The 17,190-nt window shown below is 37.7% G+C and overlaps 1 protein-coding gene across 4 annotated transcripts in view; it reads left to right on the top strand.

Moving 5' to 3' along the window:
- Positions 1 to 17,190, top strand: part of phc2a (polyhomeotic homolog 2a (Drosophila)) — a 36,036-nt gene that overhangs the window by 6,932 nt on the left and 11,914 nt on the right. Inside the window, exons 1-7 of one of the 4 annotated variants that reach the window (XM_042713116.1) lie at positions 3,132 to 3,264; positions 9,676 to 9,904; positions 11,389 to 11,532; positions 13,165 to 13,242; positions 13,483 to 13,644; positions 14,627 to 14,779; positions 14,883 to 15,195. In XM_042713116.1, coding sequence (XP_042569050.1) covers positions 9,740 to 9,904; positions 11,389 to 11,532; positions 13,165 to 13,242; positions 13,483 to 13,644; positions 14,627 to 14,779; positions 14,883 to 15,195 — 1,015 coding nt within the window. In that variant the 5' untranslated portion in view covers positions 3,132 to 3,264; positions 9,676 to 9,739. Of the gene's footprint in view, positions 1 to 3,131; positions 3,265 to 9,675; positions 9,905 to 10,256; positions 10,349 to 11,388; positions 11,533 to 13,164; positions 13,243 to 13,482; positions 13,645 to 14,626; positions 14,780 to 14,882; positions 15,196 to 17,190 lie in introns of those variants that run through there. The other 3 variants (XM_042713115.1, XM_042713118.1, XM_042713117.1) reach the window with 3 other exon arrangements.

Below are 17,190 nucleotides of genomic sequence, written 5' to 3'. Positions count from 1 at the left end.
TAATGGCTCCATCTTAAATGATAGCTTTGAATGCACAGAATCCCGAATCATTGTGAAATTGCACCACATACTTGGCATTCCCGTTCAGTCGCTGATGATAAGCTAGCTCTATATTTAAACTGGAATATTTAAATATGCAAACACACAGTCTGCATATTCATTTCCCCTTCCATTTACATGCAACGTGGGCGCCCTGATTTTTTTCAGCTGCCTGAATATTTGCATGTGGAAAATTCTGTCTGGCTTTTATGTTCAAATCCTATCTGACATTATTGTGTCATCTCATAAACTCAGGGGGTTTTCGCAGCGATGCCACAGAACAACAGTTTTGGGTCTCCCAAAGAACTTTTCAGTGATAATTTTTTTTAAATAACATAAAAAAAATTTCTTAGTGTGAAGAACATTTTAACAATCTAATGAAACCTTTTCCAGTATAAAGAAAATTTTATGCAATGGAGAGTTTCCATGGATGCTAAATGTTCTTCATGGAACCATCAATGCCAATAAAGAACCTTTATTTTTTAAAGGTGGGTCATGCAAACTACAGTACCTCTAAAAACACTCGTGATAGCTGCCAGACAGAGAAACCCCCTTCTGTTGGGCTCTTCACACTGATACCAAGGCGACTGGGGGTCATATTTCATGCTTTCTCAGTTGAACAACGATGTGGCCCTTGCAGACAAAGCCGGCAGTTTTATGGTGGATCTTAAGGAAATGAGGGCCACAAATCTCCTCTGCCTGGTTGCCACATAGGGGGAATGTGCTAATGTGGAGAATGATGGATACCAGAGAAGAGAGAGTTCTGGCAGGACAGAACAATGGCTTGTCAAGGTTAAGATAAATTTCTCACTTTGAACTGTTTTGCGGTAACTAGTTTGGTGAGCAACTCAAGGAGGAGAACTTCATCTGAAGTACTGAAGAATTGCTCTGTTGAGTCATTGCATGTGTTTGAGATAGGTGATGATAATAGAAGAGAATGTTACTGATTCACGCATGCTAGAGGTTCCATCTGTGTTCTCTATTTTTTCCAGCTCTCCACGTCTCTGATTTACGACAAGCATTGATGTATGCTCAACAGGCACATTGTTAAGTGCACGTTTTGTCAAGGTCCTTCGCTGCAGTGAAATCTTTCTGAGTGATATACGCTCTTGTGCTACTGAGCACCACTGAATCTGACAGAATGAATTTCCAAAGTGTCAGTTCTCGAGGTGACACCATGTCTGACGTATCCATTAACTGTAGAAACTCCTAATTGCTTGACTGTTTACTCACACTTGGCCAAAGGTGCCAAAACTAACAGCAAAAATCCTGTGATGAAGCTAATTTCCTGAGAGACTGTTAGTTTAACTAGCAGAGTGGTAAGCATGAAATGCTAATTTCAGATCTAATTTTAGATTAAATGTTTACAATACATGTGAGATCATTTTAATGGACCATTATAATAATAAATCTTACCACTGTGCTTTATCAATTCATAATGTTATAAACAATCTAACAAAACAATATTACACACAAAAAAAATAAATTATACATTAATAACATTATTTAACACATTGGTTATCTTGAACTAACAATTAATAATTTTCCACAGCATTTCTTAATCTAAGTAATGTTTATTTAGAAATATACTTTTGTTCATTGTAAATTCATGAACATTCATAATTCGTAATAACAAATTTTGGATTTTATGTTTTTATAATCATTTTTAATTTTGCATTAACCAATAGTCAGTTATTATTAATATTAAAATATGTCACAATATATCAGACTATATGTACAATATATGTTACTGTATGAAGTTAATTTTGTTTTAAATTATATTAGTATAATTTATATTTTGTAATTTTTTTATTTTGCATTAACTAATAGTTAATTTATATTAATTTAATAATTAATATATAATTTATTATAATCACTAATATATTTATTATATTTTCTATTATTTTATCTATCATATATATTTATATAAACACACACACTATATATATATATATATATCAAAATACTGTTTAAAATACAAGTTTAGAATGTAACACTGCAAGACATGTGAATACACAGTACTCAGAACAGTGACTGACCATTAATCATTCTTTTCAGTCAAGCTGTCAGTTTATGACATGACAAATGCCTGACAAGACACACAACTGGTTTTAGCGGTTACTCAACATCTTTTGATGGCCAGGTTGCTGTGATCCTATAGCGGACTGGTTTAACCTGGCTATGGCCTGTCCAGACAGGCTCAGATTGGGTGTCTCATCCATCTGCAGTCATTCACCCTAAGGGTTTAGCCCTGATTGTTTGATGTGGCCTCTGCATTGTGCTGATAACCCATCTCTACCTGAACGCCTTGAAACAAACTTTTACAGCTCCAGCTTACTCATGCTAATCCTGTTTGTATCTCTCAGTGCAGACTTCGCATCCTGGTTGGTACACAAAAAGCACTTTGGTGTTCAATGAGTGTAACTGAATTTATTGACTGACTGTGAGAGGGTTTTGCGGGAGGATACTCGGATGATGATGTCACTGGACGTTCAGTTAGCTACAGAGCTGTGTGGTGCTGTGTGGTGTGTATTTGATGGAGAATTGAGTGGAATTTTGTTTGAGTTGTTTTTTTGGTGTTTTTTTTGATGGTTTGATAGTGGGATGAGAGGAGAGAAAGAGAGAGAGAGAGAGAGAGAGAGAACTACAAAGAGAGGACAAGTCTCCCTTTCAAGGTAATGGAGAATGGACTGTATTAAGCTTTTATGTCCTTGAAGGATTCCACATTTAATGGAAGGTTAAGTGGGATCAAACAAATTCCACAAATGTATTCTGATGACTTCAATATCTAGAATTATAATAGAAAATCTCACTTTAGTACCGTATGTCTCTTTTTCTCTTTATGTGCACCCAAACAAACACAAATAACTCAACATTTTAGGTCTGTCTGAATGTGTTAGACACATTACAGCAGGTGTATTGCACTATAGAAGAGGATCTCTCCCATTTGGTTCAGTGGCCGCACTGTTGGTCTAGCTGTTCCTCTGCTAAGTACAGGAAGTGGGTCTGGGTCTATTTTGATCAACAAGTGTCCTCCCAGCCCCCAAGAAGAAAACCCCAGCTCATTTCCCACGGCAGCAGCCTTTGATGTGTGTTTGTTTAATGACTTTATTGGGTCCCAGTCATCTGTGATGGGAGGAGTTTCAGGAGAGTCAGAGTTTGGATTCTCCTTGCTGCCAGTTGTATCCTGTCATAAGTTGTGGTGGAAGCTGTCAAACTGTCTGAGTGAGTACAGTGCTACTGACTGGGTTTTGGCTTGTGAACTGTTTTTAACAACATTTTAAAGTTTGACTTTAGAGAGTACCCTGCTAGTAATTTTATGCTCTACATACATGAATTAATGAATTAGCTGCAGTTAAAACATTTGTGGAATTTTCTCAGCTAACAATTTTATGTGCTCTCGTCTCCCATCTTTTGCAGTGTATCATGCATTTATATATTTTATATTTAGTATATAGGATTTTTTTATTTATTTATTTTGCATATAGGATAATTGGTTGTAAGGTGGTAGACTGAGATTGATTTTGCACTGAATAGGATTGCATATAATTTCGTTGTACTTTTTGTATAATGACAAATAAAGATTCAGATTCTGATGACAGCATTCTAAAAACGATAAAAGATGTTACATTTTTTAAAAATGAGACTTTAATCTGTTTCTCTGCTTCTAAAATTACCATTATTTTCTGATGTCATGAATGTTATCAAAAATATCAACCAATAATATTGTTCTGTTTTTCTTTTTTCTTTCCATTTTTAAATGCATTGTGCATATATCTATCTATCTATCTATCTATCTATCTATATATATATATATATATATTTGTTCTGTTTTTCTTTTTTCTTTCCATTTTTAAATGCATTGTGCATATATATATATATATATAAAGGGTGAAATTTAAGGACATTGTAAAGAAATTTCAGTCCTTTAACTGCAGGTGGTTCATTAACTCATAGATGTGGTTGTTTCTATAACAAACTTAAGCATGCTGTTAAAAAATAACAATATAGCTGCAAGCATTGCAATATACAATATGGCGCAGTGCAGAGCAGGAAGAGCAAAAACAGTAGAAAGTGAAAAAACAGCCGTTTCAGAATTATAGAGGATAATTAACTTGAATGAACAGAAGTTCAAATGAAAATGAACACAGCATGAATAAAAATACATTTATTTCTAATCCAAGAAGATTCATCTTGTTGCGCCACTGGGAAGATAGAAGTTCACAAAGATGATTTAATGATTGATATTTATTTGCCGCCATCACGGCTATAATGCTTCTCTGACGAGCCGCTTCTTCTTCGGCTTTTGTCATGGTTCTGTAGGTTACACCAGCAACATGCCCATGGACAATGCAGACTAGCGGTCTGCATGTGCACTGCACATCGACGTGGACAACGACACAGATGTATAAATGAAAACTGACGCATAGCCTACGGCGTAAAGGCTACGGCATAGGTCCAACGCAGAAGTATAAATCAGCCTTTAGAAAGAATGGCAACCAAAAGATGTTAACCAATTTAGTATGCTAAGCTAACTACCATAAGTCAACAAACACATCCACGGTCTACTTTGGAGAGGTATTTCTTGGGAATGGTAGCAAATATTAAAAATCTGTTCAGTAATTTCTTTGCGGCTCGGTCCAAATATCATCCGATCTGATTTTTGACAAAATTGGACAAATTTTGTAGGAGGAGTACTGAAAAAACTTTTTTTCATTCATTTTAATATGGCAGGCAAGCACATTAATGGAACATGACAAATGAGATATCGTCAGAATCTGCATAACCCACAGAATGAAAGGATACACAAATAACACAATTTGGACAATGTTTTCAAATGTTTTAAGTGTTTTAGCAAAAAATTTTACATTTCTGGAACAGTGGTGCTGTGTTCAAACTTCTCAGATACTTCCCTACCAAATTTGCAAATATGTCAAATGGTTCAAAAGATATTGCAATTTATGACAATTTTCAAACAGGCCATTGTCTAATCCTGGCAAAATTGACATCCACAAATTCGGCATGACCCAAAGAATCCATAGAAGATTATGATTTTCTGACTAACTGTTCAAAAGTTATTAGCAAATATAGCCATTTTTCATGTCTCATGATCCATAGGTGGCGCTGTTGCCAAATTAGGCATGAACCCTCAGAATATGGTTGATTAAGTGTTCCAAGTTTTGTTTCGATTGATCAAAGTTTGGCCGAGATACAGTCTCGGAACCAAATTTTGGTCAACTTTAAGTATGAGACTTTTGAACAAAGATGAATGAATATCAAAAATCTGTTCAGTCATTTCTTTGCTCTTCGGTCCAAAGATCAGCTGAGCCAATTTTAGGAAGAATTAGATGAACTAAATTTCATTTTTCTAGAACAAAGAGTTAAAAAGTTATAAACATTTGAATGTTGAATTTTTGAACTGGTGGTGGCATTATTGAGTTGGTTCTAGAGACCCCAAAGTTGGTCAGATCACTATACATGGCCATCACTACAAGTGTGGCAAATTTCATCATTTTCCTACTTACGGTTCATAGGGCTGCCATAGACGCCCCATTCAAAAAAAAGAAGAAGAAGAAGAAGAATATTAAGTGAAGAAAACTAACAAGCCCTTTGGGGCTTGGCCCCTAATAATAATATTTTTAAAGCCTCTGTTAACACTGAAAGAATGTACACTCTCAGAAAAAAAGGTAAGAAAGCTGTAAGTGGGGCAGTACCTTTTCAAAAGGAACAATTTTGCCCTAAAGGGTTTATTTTAGTGCCAGAAGTTTAAATATTAGTACCTATATGGAACATATTACTATCTTTTGAAAGGATACTTCCCCAGTGACAGCTTTTGTACCATTTTTTCTGAGAGTGAACTGCAAGAATGGTTCGTTTATCATTTTGAAAGAACCTTTACAGAACATTAGCCACAGTTCTGAGAATGTATTCTTTCTGTCATTCCAAGTGCAAATGTTTTGGCCTAGTATGCATCTTGTCATGTTTGATTACTTCTAAATGAGAAAAAATCACCATTTCAAGTGTGACATTATCAACTGCATTCCAAAGACACAAAAGCAGTTTTACCTGAGTGGAAATCAAAGCATTAATCACGCTTTCAGCATGTTATAGAGCCTGTTGATATATCTCTTATGGTCTATGAGATCCCCAAATGGATCAAAGCCTGGGGCTGTCTCCGGTGCTGTTGTTATGACTGCGTTATGTTGTTCCAGCAGATCAGTCTTTACATTTGCATTTTTGCAGATGTTTTTATCCAAAGCGACTTACAATTGAGGAAAACAACAAGTGATTCATCATTTAGAGGCAAATAAACACAGGGAGCACTTGTAATACAAAATTTCAAACATTGTTCAGATTAGTACAAACTAGACAGGGAAGGATTAAGTAAAGAGAAGCAAAGGTTTTTTTAATATTTAGGTGCAGTCAAGTGTTGACAAAATAGATGAGTTTTCAACTGTTGCTAGAAAATTGTCAGGCATTCAGCATTCCGGATAGGGTTGGGAAGATCATTCCATTAACCGGGAACAGTGGATGAAAATGTATGGTCGCTTACTTGTAGATCTCAGGCTTCTCGAGGGGATGTAAATTCATAAGAGTGAGTGGAAGAAGGAGGGTGCTGAGCCCGTGGCTGTTTTATACACAAGCATTAATGTTGTGAACTTGATGTGAGCCGCAACCAGTAGCCAGTGCAGGGAGATAAAGAGTGGTGTGACGTGGGCCCTTTTGGGTTTTTTGAAGACCGGTCGTGCTGCTGCATTCTGAATCATTTGTAGAGGCTTGATTGCGCGTGATGGAAGTCCAGCCAGGAGAGAATTGCAGTAGTCCAGCCTAGAACTGACAAGGGCCTGAACAAGAAGTTTTGCAGCATGCTCCATTAGGAAGGACCTGATCTTTCTGTTGTTGTGCGATGCAAACCTGCATGATCGAGCGGTTTTTGCAATGTGGTCTTTGAAAGTCAGCTGGCCATCAAAGATTACACCAAGATCTTACCGAATTTGATCGGGTAATTGTTGATAAACCTAGCTGGATGGTGAAATCATGCTGTAGAGTCAGAGTGGCAGGGAAGACGAGAAGCGAGAAAGATGAAAGCAACGACTGATACATACTCAGGTCCGACAGTTCTTTTAATTTGCGCCATTTTCTCTCTGCTGCCCTGAGTTTGGATCGATGCTCATGAAGAACATCGGATAGCCAGGGGTAAGAAGTAACACATGCTGGCCTGGAGGAGAGAGGACATATATACTGTAGTCCAGACAAGAAGTTAAAGTGGAGCATGAAGTATCAGTTGCTGCATTTTTATCCAGAGATGAGAAATGGGTGGGTGAGGGAAGAGAGCAAGACACTTCAGAGAAAAGATAGGAGGGTGAAAGGGAGCGTAAGGCTTCTCCAGATAGATGTTGAACTCGCCAAAGACTACAAGTGGACTGCCATCCTCAGGGAATGAGGACAGAAGCCCATCAGACTCCTCTATAAAGGTGCCCAGTTGACCAGAAGCAATAAATTACTACAACATGGACAACATTTATAGGAGCTGTTACGGTAATAACATAATATATAGATGACCTTTTTAGCAGATGCTATAGAGTTGTTTGAGTTTTTCAAGTTTTTTGGGACGAGGATACCAGTACCCCCAACCCTCCCAACCTGACGGGGGGTGTGAGAGAAAAGCCTCTTTCACACAGATATTCCGGTAAATACATGGATAATGTGTCCCAGGATCGTTTGATTGTGGTTCATTCACACGGCCAGTGATTTTCTGGAATCTGTGTGTACGTTCACACACATCCTGTAAAGATCCCATAAAGACACATGATATTACGATGTGACATGTAATGTGACGCGTTCTGTATCACTAAAGCTGGCGAACAATCTCAGCTCCAGAACACCCAGTAAAATGTCACAAAACACTCAGTAAAACAGTCGCACGATAACGTGCGTCATCACTACGATACACCCTTTACGGCATTGGTTCTGGCTTTTGTTCACACAGAGCTCGGTCCAGGACTGAACACGGGCATGTTACTAGGTCCCCAACCCGGGATCGATCCCGGAATCAATCCCAGGACATGTCTGCATTCACACAGAAGGCACTCCAGCAATTTTCCAGCAATTTTCCGTGACCAACGTGCAGTGTGAAAGGGGCTAAAGAGAAGTTTTTAAAGAGAGCAGCAGGGGTTACTGAGTCTTCTGGACGAATCCAGGTCTCAGTCAAGCCCAAGATACTAAGAGTAGACTGAGAAGCAATTGCAGGAATGTAGTCTGCTTTGTTGACGGCTGACTGACAATTCCAGAGAGAGGTGCAGTAGAAGAGGTGCAGATAGGACGCAGGTTAGTAAGATTGCATTGCCGTCTGTGTTTGATGTTAGAGCATTGTTGAGAGACAACAGGAATGTATTGGAAACACATGATAGATGTGGAATAGAGAGGGCAAAAAGGAGAGTATGTAACAAGGAAAACAAAAGATACTTAAGTGCCTATGGATGGATTAAATCATGATCCTGTTAGATGGAACTCAATGTGAGACTGACATGTGAAAGTCTGTGACTGATTTAGCCCTGGACTCCCCTGAGGGTAGCAGAAAGCTTGGCTAATTGCAAATAATCTGAATGAAACTGTTCGTAGCTTTGGAAGTACTGTAGCATGTGAAACCGCTGGTGGGTTTAATTATCATGCTCATATGTTTAAATTTATAGGACCTTTGTCATCATCTAACGCTCACTGAAAGATAATATTTAGGTGCAGTCTAACCCTAATCTGTTAAAACCATCAATTTAATAATACTGTAAAATGTAATCTTTAGCAAGTCTCAACATTACAATATGCCTAAATTCACCTGATTAGTTGGTTTTAGTTTTTAGTGTTTTATTTTTAATACATTTAGACAAAATACAATAGAAGTTAGCAGCCATATTTTGAAAATAATTAACATCTTTGTCAGTTTGACCAAAAAATAGAAGTTAGCAGCCAATGCTAATGAAAAATAACTATTATGCTAATGATATAATTGGTGATGGAATTTTTTTTCAAATACTTATACATGTTTACACAAGCAGGCCATTTTCACATAGTAGCAGAATATGGTTTTTAGTTTTAAAGGGATAGTTCACCAAAAAAAAAAGTACTTTTTACAAAATATTTACTTTTATGAGCAGCAGTGACAAAATTTACTTTGTCAAAAAAAAAAAAAAAAAAAAAGATGCTGCCAAGTTCCAAACCTTTTCACAATAACTCAGTCCCAAATGACTATACACTGTGCACTTATACACTGTGTTCTTATGCACTATGTACTCAACCATGTAGAGTATGAATTATATAAGGTTGTCATTCTTGTCAGTCTGATAGCCCCTCCCCCTTCACTATGTAATTAAAGCTTTGACAGGTGAGTGGATGAAGTGTCCAACATTCCACACTATGTGTTTTCGGTTATTTAAGTGCATCATCCGGGTATTTAAATTGCATTTTTTCTTTTTGGAATTTTCAGTGTGAACACACTACTTGAATTTTTTATGTTGCTTTGTTTTGTTTTGTGGTGTGTGAGTGCACTATTTGGGATTATTCTAATGACGTACTACTCACTGTCAGCAATGTAAAGAAAGGCTTTCAATGATGGAAATGTTGCTGCTCTGTCTTTCTCAGCTGGAGGGGAGTGTGAAGGATCGACAGTAACCGTGGATCGGGCACAGGCAGGCGGAGGCCCCCCATGGAGAAGGAGCAGGGCAGCGTGGCCTCCAGTGCCAGTGTCACCACCCCTAGCACCACCTCAGCCTCCACCGGCAGCAACACTACAACAAACTGCTCCAGCAGACAGCAGGCTGTGCCTCAGATATCAGTCTATGGAGGAATCACAGACAGACAGGCCGTTCAGGTAGAGAAATAAATATCCACAGTCAGTCAATTGCAAGTTCTTTACTGTGCCACATAGATTTGCATTATCCTCTGGTACCATCTACAGGCCATGTGGAGCAAGTACTTCTAAAATTAATCAGCATGAGGGTCTCATTCATCATTAATGTGGTGATCTTTTTTTAGTCACGTGCATTTAGTGTTGTTTATTTAGTAACACAGTATTTTAAAATAAATATAAGTGTTATTGCCATAAAATAGATCCTTAACTATCCTGAATGATAGTCCAGAAGTTCTCTGTGAATCAGAATGAGTCAACAGTTGACCACCAGTGATTGGCTGCACAAAACAAGATCTCTGATGTCAGCAGAATTTGAATGGTAGTATATGGTTAACACTGAGCACATGGTCAGTAAGGATCCAGCTGGATTTATTCAAGAGAGCTCAACTTTTGGTCCTTCACAGGGTAAAATCGCTTTTCTTTTGGCAGTATGTACATTGTTAAACATGCTGATATTATATAAGAGACTGTGAGACATGTAATCTTGTTTCTTAATAAGAATGTGAACTTTTTGATTATTTTCTTTTGTAGGTTTGTTTTATAGATATCTATCCCTAATCTGATATAAGGAAAATCAGTTCCTTCTCCATTTTAGTGCTTATTTCCTCAGCAAGATGTCTGTCAAGTTAAAATGGTTACACTGCTGCAATCAAAATTGGTATATATTACTTAGTATTAATAGATTTACTGTATAAAAAGTAATATAATTATTACAGTAACACTTAATAAATAATAAATAAGGTCCCACTTGTTAACATTAGTCAATGCATTAGCTAATGTAAACTAACAGTCAGCAATATATTTTTACAGCATTTATTAATCTTTATGTTAGTTAATAGAAAAACAATTGTTAATGTTAGTTCACGGTGCACTAACTAATGCTAAAAGATAAAACTTGATTTTAGATATGTTTTATTAAGTGTTAAAATTACAAAAAGCTAAGATTAAGAAATGTGGTAGAAGTATTTGTTAGTTTTGGTTATCAGATGCTTTTATCAAAATGATTAGCAAATGCAAATAATTTCACCACGAGTGATAGCTTTTAAAAGCAGTGGTTCTGTTATTTTTCAAGTGTATTCTAAGATATTCAGTGGTTTACAGTCAAGTGATTGCACCTAAAGGACAGTGTGTAAAGATCATGTTAGGTGGGATACTATAGCTATGAAGGGAATGCTGTCAGGCTGCTGTGATGGATGGCAGTGACCCCACATGCCATATCAGTGCACCCAGCAACCCACTGTGTTTACAAAGGAATTGCTCTGGTCTTCTTTCTGCATGGAATGTTATGTGCTGGTTACACATTATACAACACAAAATGTTTTTCTTTACACCTCTGTGGTGTGAAATACACCATGAATAATATATGCCCTAAAGGACTTAGTAGACTAGGAGCAGAATAATATTCACGTTCATTTAATAATTCTATCCCATCTCATCTTACTCAGGTCATCCAGCAGGCCTTGAACAGGCAGCCCAGCACAGCGGCAGCTCAGTATCTACAGCAGATGTATGCAGCTCAACAACAACACCTCATGCTACAGACAGCAGCACTACAGCAACAGCACCTGAGTCTGGCTGCTGTGCAGCAGGTGGGCACACATGTCATAGACATATACAGTAGAATCCAAAAGCTATTAAAACTGATTTGCTCTAGGCTGCACTTAAGCTGCAAGAACTCCTCACATTTGTGTAAATCCTGATGATGATCATGTTCTCCAGCATGATGCACAAAGGATCTTGATTCTTTTGATTCTTAGATTTGGAATTAGACTTTTGGACCCCATACATCAGCATATGCATCTGTTAAATGCTTGCTCAAGCTCACAGGCAATGCTGGTACTTTATATTTACTCAAAATGATTCTCTGATCTAACAAACTAATTCTTGTTCTAATATTTGATCAGCTCAGACAAGATTTTTCATGTTTGTCTCTTTTTAAAATGCTTCAGTCAGAAGAAGAGATAAATAGTTTGTTCAGCGATCACTCAACATGCTAATTAAACAGAAATGCAAACAGAAAAGCATGCTCTGAATCAGGTAGTGCTTCACTGTGTGTGAAGATAGTGAGGTAGTGGTTTAAATACAATACTGTGTGACGATAAAAGCAGATAAGGTCTAACAAAAATCACTCAGGGCTCTTTATGAATTGTGCAGTCAGTAACTCATGTACAGGGTCATTCATCTCTTTGACAAGTATTGATGTGGGATTCTTTGCAATGCCCAGAGGCATGTTTTGCAACATTTAACAAAAATCAGCTCTGGCAGAGCCACATCCTGTGGATATTTGAGAAAACCAAGGGGAACAAGCATTTTTTAACACCTAAGGAACGAGTTGATTTATATTTTTGGCCAGCATGTCAAGTTTGTATTGTTTGTTCAATGGATATTGCTGTGAATTAGATTAACAGGCAGAAATAAAGCGCTAAAGTCAGCTAAGCCATTGCTAAGCAAGTAACTGACGTTTAAAATCATTTTTATATTTTAAACCAGCTTTTCAAATTTTCATAATATCATACACATTTCATTAAATGAAAACTAAACATCTTAGAATTCTTCAAATACTTTGCCAGTATTGAGGTTTGTGCTGTTATTTTCACATCAGAATGATGTTACTTCCTGGATGCATTAAGAAACTAGTTAAAGGAATATTGCTCAAGGATGAAAAGTGGGATTGAGAACACTGGAGTATAAAAATTATTACCTGAACTATACTTCAAAGAAAGCATTTTTTGTTTAAAACATTTTAAATAAAGAAATTGGAAAAAAAGAAGAAAACCTTTAATATTTCTTAATAAATTGCCAGTTATTCATGTTTGTTAGTTAGTTAGAAGTGCACATGGTAAAAATAGGAATAGCTATTCACTCAAACCAAAACTAGCTAAACGATTTAAAACTCACACCTATATTCAATTAGTTTTCTTTTTAAGAAATGTATATTTAGAGATTTAAACTTTTTTGGATCACAAAATGGAAATCACTTTTGGGGAGTAAAGTAGGGTTGAATGTATTGTGTGGTTGTAGCGTTGAGTGGCAGGCTGTTCACACTCTGCTATGGGAATGAGAGATCTGTTTCCTGCTTCTCTCTCTTTCTTCCCTTCTCTCTTGCTCGGTGCTGTTGTTATTGAATAATGAGTGCTGGGTTTGACTTGTGACCTGTCTCTATGTCTTTCCTTCTTTTACCATCTCTCTCTCTTTCTCTGGCATTCATTCATTCCCCATAGGCTAGTATAGTGGCAGGAAGACAAAGCTGTAGTCAGAATGGCACTACATCTCAGCAGACTGTGGCCTCCCAAACCACTGTAAGTATTATTAAACCTGACATTGATATCTCACTCTACAAGTCTCCAGTACTAGATAAAATGCCAGTGGGTATTACTTACTGTATAGGAAACCGCTTTTTTTACCTGGCAGGTTCCTTAATTTTTAGCTGATTGAGATAATTGTAATGTTTTGGTCAAGATTATGATGAATTATTTTGACTACATAGATTTCAGAAAGTAAAAAGCATATGTTGTTAAGATTTTTCCTTGTTGAAACAGATAAACCTTGCCACATCCCCAGCGGCAGCTCATTTGATCAGTCGAGCCCATAGCGGGAGCTCCGTTCCAGTCTGCATTGCCCAACAGGCCGTGCTGCTGGGAAACTCCTCCACACCCACACTCACCGCCAGCCAAGCACAGATGTATTTACAAGCTCAGATGGTAAATCCTCTTACACACACACAACACAACCACATGTTATACAAATGTGCTAAATAAAGAGACATACCATAGACTTCTATTCTTTTGTACATAATGCTTATTATAATGAGCACAGATTAAACATGACTCATTTTATTTTATTAAACATAATTTTATTTTACTTTACTTGTCCTGGAGGATAATGTCACTAACAAACTAGTGAAAGGAATATTGCTAAAGGATGTTAAGTGAACATTGCAAATATCTATATTACTATAATGTAATAAAGTATTTTTCAAACAATAATGTCCCTAAATTAGCCCAAAAGAAGGTTTTGCCATATTTTGCCAACTTATGGAGGCAAAATATAGTCAAGTAAACCCAAACACACTGTGTGGAATTGTGGAGTGGTCCCATTTTAAATCCTACATATAAACGGTTCCCTAATGGCAGCAGTGACTGTAGTGTGGGTTATACAAAAATGCTACTAGACAGTCTTCTTCAAGATTTCCTCATGAATAAATAGTAATTTCCTTGAAAATGGAAAAATAATTGGCACTTACAGTGGTCTGCTTTTACTTCTCCTGTATTGTCTGTGTGTGTGTGTGTGTGTGTGTGTGTGTGTGTGTGTGTGTGTGTGTGTGTGTGTGTGTGTGTGTGTGTGTTTTGTATTCATACTTGCCATCTTACAACATCTTTTTCATCTGGCCTTGGATAGTAAAATTGGCACAGCTGCAGCTCTTTCAAAAAACCCATTAAGGATGCTGACCAAAATGTTTTCACTGGCACATCAACTCTGTTTTTTCAAATACAGTTTTGGCTAGGAACTGATTAGCAGTAAATGAGCTGTTTGAGATCTGCCAAAATTTGAAATGCAGTCCTTTCAGCACTTTAACAGCTGAAATGGCTCAAGTGCTCTCTCTGATGTCAAATCTTATAGCCTAGCATTTGTTATGTGACTCATACATTCGGATAAAGCAGTCATTTTTGGTGTGATTTCCAGGCACAGCAAACCAATCTTGTGCAAGTAGCAAGGAGCCTTGGCCGAGCAGTTCCTTTGTCCTCTCAGCTTATTTTCACCCCAACTGCCTCAGTCACAGCAGTTCAGCCGGAGGCCTCTGCATTGTCAATAAACACGCCACCCACCAACGGACAGGTAACCCTGACATACACCAGCCTGACTTACATCTATACCAATATATGCTGTTTTTTTTTTTTTGGATGCCCCACCAAAGTCATTTCTGTCTTTCTCTACCTAGATGCAAAACTTGGCTCTTCGTGGCCAGCAGGGGGCGCTGACTTCATCCAACTCTCAGTCTCAGTTACAGAGCCTGAGTGTGAATCAGTCCCCTGGGGTATCAGCGCATCTCTCTGTGACTAGTCAACCAGTAGCCCAACTGAAGAGTCCTGGAGCGGAGCTGAACTCTCAAGGAGCTTCTGCAAAGGGCAGTCCTGCAGAAACATCCTCAGATACTGTGGGAAAAAACTACAAAACCAGTGACCTCACAACAAGGGAACTTAACGTGTGTCCCAATGTGACCTCGGTGGCGGGCCATCCTCTCATCAGCACAGGTGAGCCATCACTGCCCGGTTGCTGTCTTAACGTGCATACAGCAGGGGCAGATGTAGTGAAAGTGTAGCGTCTCAATTGTCTTCCTAATGGAGGAGTGAAAGCAACAAGGAAAGCTCAAGTGTGAGGGACATCTGGCCTTGAGCGTTAAACGGGGTGTCGGGTTGCTGTGCCAGAGGTCTTGAGGAGCACACTGGGTGGCAGTGTTTCATGATAACACACCTGCTATGTGTGTATTTGTGGCTGGTGGGTTTCTCTATTTGTTTGAGCCCCCCAAAGCCAGGCTTCTCTGAAATGATATCCTTTATCAGTGACAGATTCATAGCCTTTTTGGTGCAGCAGCACAATTTTCCAAAAAGTGAGATGCTCATAAAGTGACTCCCAAATTACTGACACTCCATTAGTGATATACATCAACAATATATTTAATATAAACAATTAGTGAGTCATTATACCCGTGGATGCACAACATATTGGTGTCATATCAGTTATCATCTGATATTAGAGATTTTTATTTTTGTAATTTAATTACATTTTTAAATTTACATTTAGATGGCAATTGCTTGCTGTCATCTAACACTTACTTAGAGTTAAAGGTGCTGTATGTAGGATTGACAAAGAATGGTTGAACTAGGTATTGCAGTCCAAATTCAAAATATTGGAGAGGGTTTTTTTCACCCGGCCCTTCCTCCTCAGACTTGACCCACATGCAGGTTGCCAGATTGACGACACAAACACGAACGAGTGCACTTGACGATGACTGAAATGAAATACATTGTGTTTCCCGCCAACTGGCAACCCGGGGTGCCGAAATACAATTGGGTAAACTGGCAGTGGGCGAGTTTTATAAACCAAAACAAAGATCGATATTCCAGCCCGGAACACACATTTTCAAAGGAGAATAACTGACTGAAGCATTTTTTTTCAAATAAACAAGTATGTTAACTTAGCATGTTTCTTAAATATCTGCAAACATATTATGGTATTTTTATGCTTTAGTCAAAAACTTACAGCACCTTTAATCTTCTAAAACACTAATAATTTATATCAGAATATCAGTTTAATGAAGGGTCGAAGGAAAGTGAGATGAGGCGGATCCACATGCAAGCAAGGTTTACGGATTAAATAAAGAAACAAACACGAGTAAATCAGGAACACAGAACAGAAACAAAGACCAGGGAACCAAGACGTGAGCATCTACGGGAAAGCAACAATGACTGACACTGAACAAGGCAAACACAGGGGTATATACTGTATACACAGGTTAACAAGGCTAATAATGGGGTGGAGCTAATGAATTGTCATGACAATTTTTTTAGTGTTTTGATTATCATTTATTTAGACTAAATAGTATAATATTTTATGAATGTCATATTAATATAATGTTTTTAACCATAGACTTTTAGAAGCTCACCCATTCTCATCCTGATTTTCATTGCATTTTTTTCACTTAAAAATGTGAGACGATGTCATGGAATGAAACAAATGCAGGGTTTAAGACAGCACGTCAAATAAAAACCAGATAAACTTATAAAATATGCACCTTGAAATCCACTGTTCTCTGTTTTATTCTAGTCCTTTTTCGAAACCAAGGAAATGTCCTGTGTAAACGGCTCCTAAGAAAGATACTTTTCAAAGATATTTCAAGATATTTCACTTTTTTTTCTTGAATTTCTTGTCCGTTAATCTCATAACACATCATCTGTCACAGACGTATTAATAGCAACACGCCACACTCAGGACAAACCAACCCTTCAGACCACTCCAGTTCGATACAAAAGGCAACCACAAGCGGGTTTATGTGTTATGTATTTGTGGGTGTGGGTTTCTGTGGGTTTCTGTGCATGTGGTAAGACCTGACCATTTCCTGTCATGAAAGCTTGACAGAGAGGGTTAAAGCCCCAGTATACACACAGAAATGATAGAGACAAACCCAGAGAAACCACTGGAGCCAAGAGAAGGGTCAGTACTTACTGGCAACACCAGCCATCTGTATA

The sequence above is a fragment of the Cyprinus carpio genome, chromosome A23 (genome assembly GCF_018340385.1).
Source record: "Cyprinus carpio isolate SPL01 chromosome A23, ASM1834038v1, whole genome shotgun sequence".
NCBI classification, from domain to species: Eukaryota; Metazoa; Chordata; class Actinopteri; order Cypriniformes; family Cyprinidae; genus Cyprinus; species Cyprinus carpio.
Note: the sequence above shows the minus strand (reverse complement) of the source record. Positions and strands in the feature narration are given on the sequence as shown.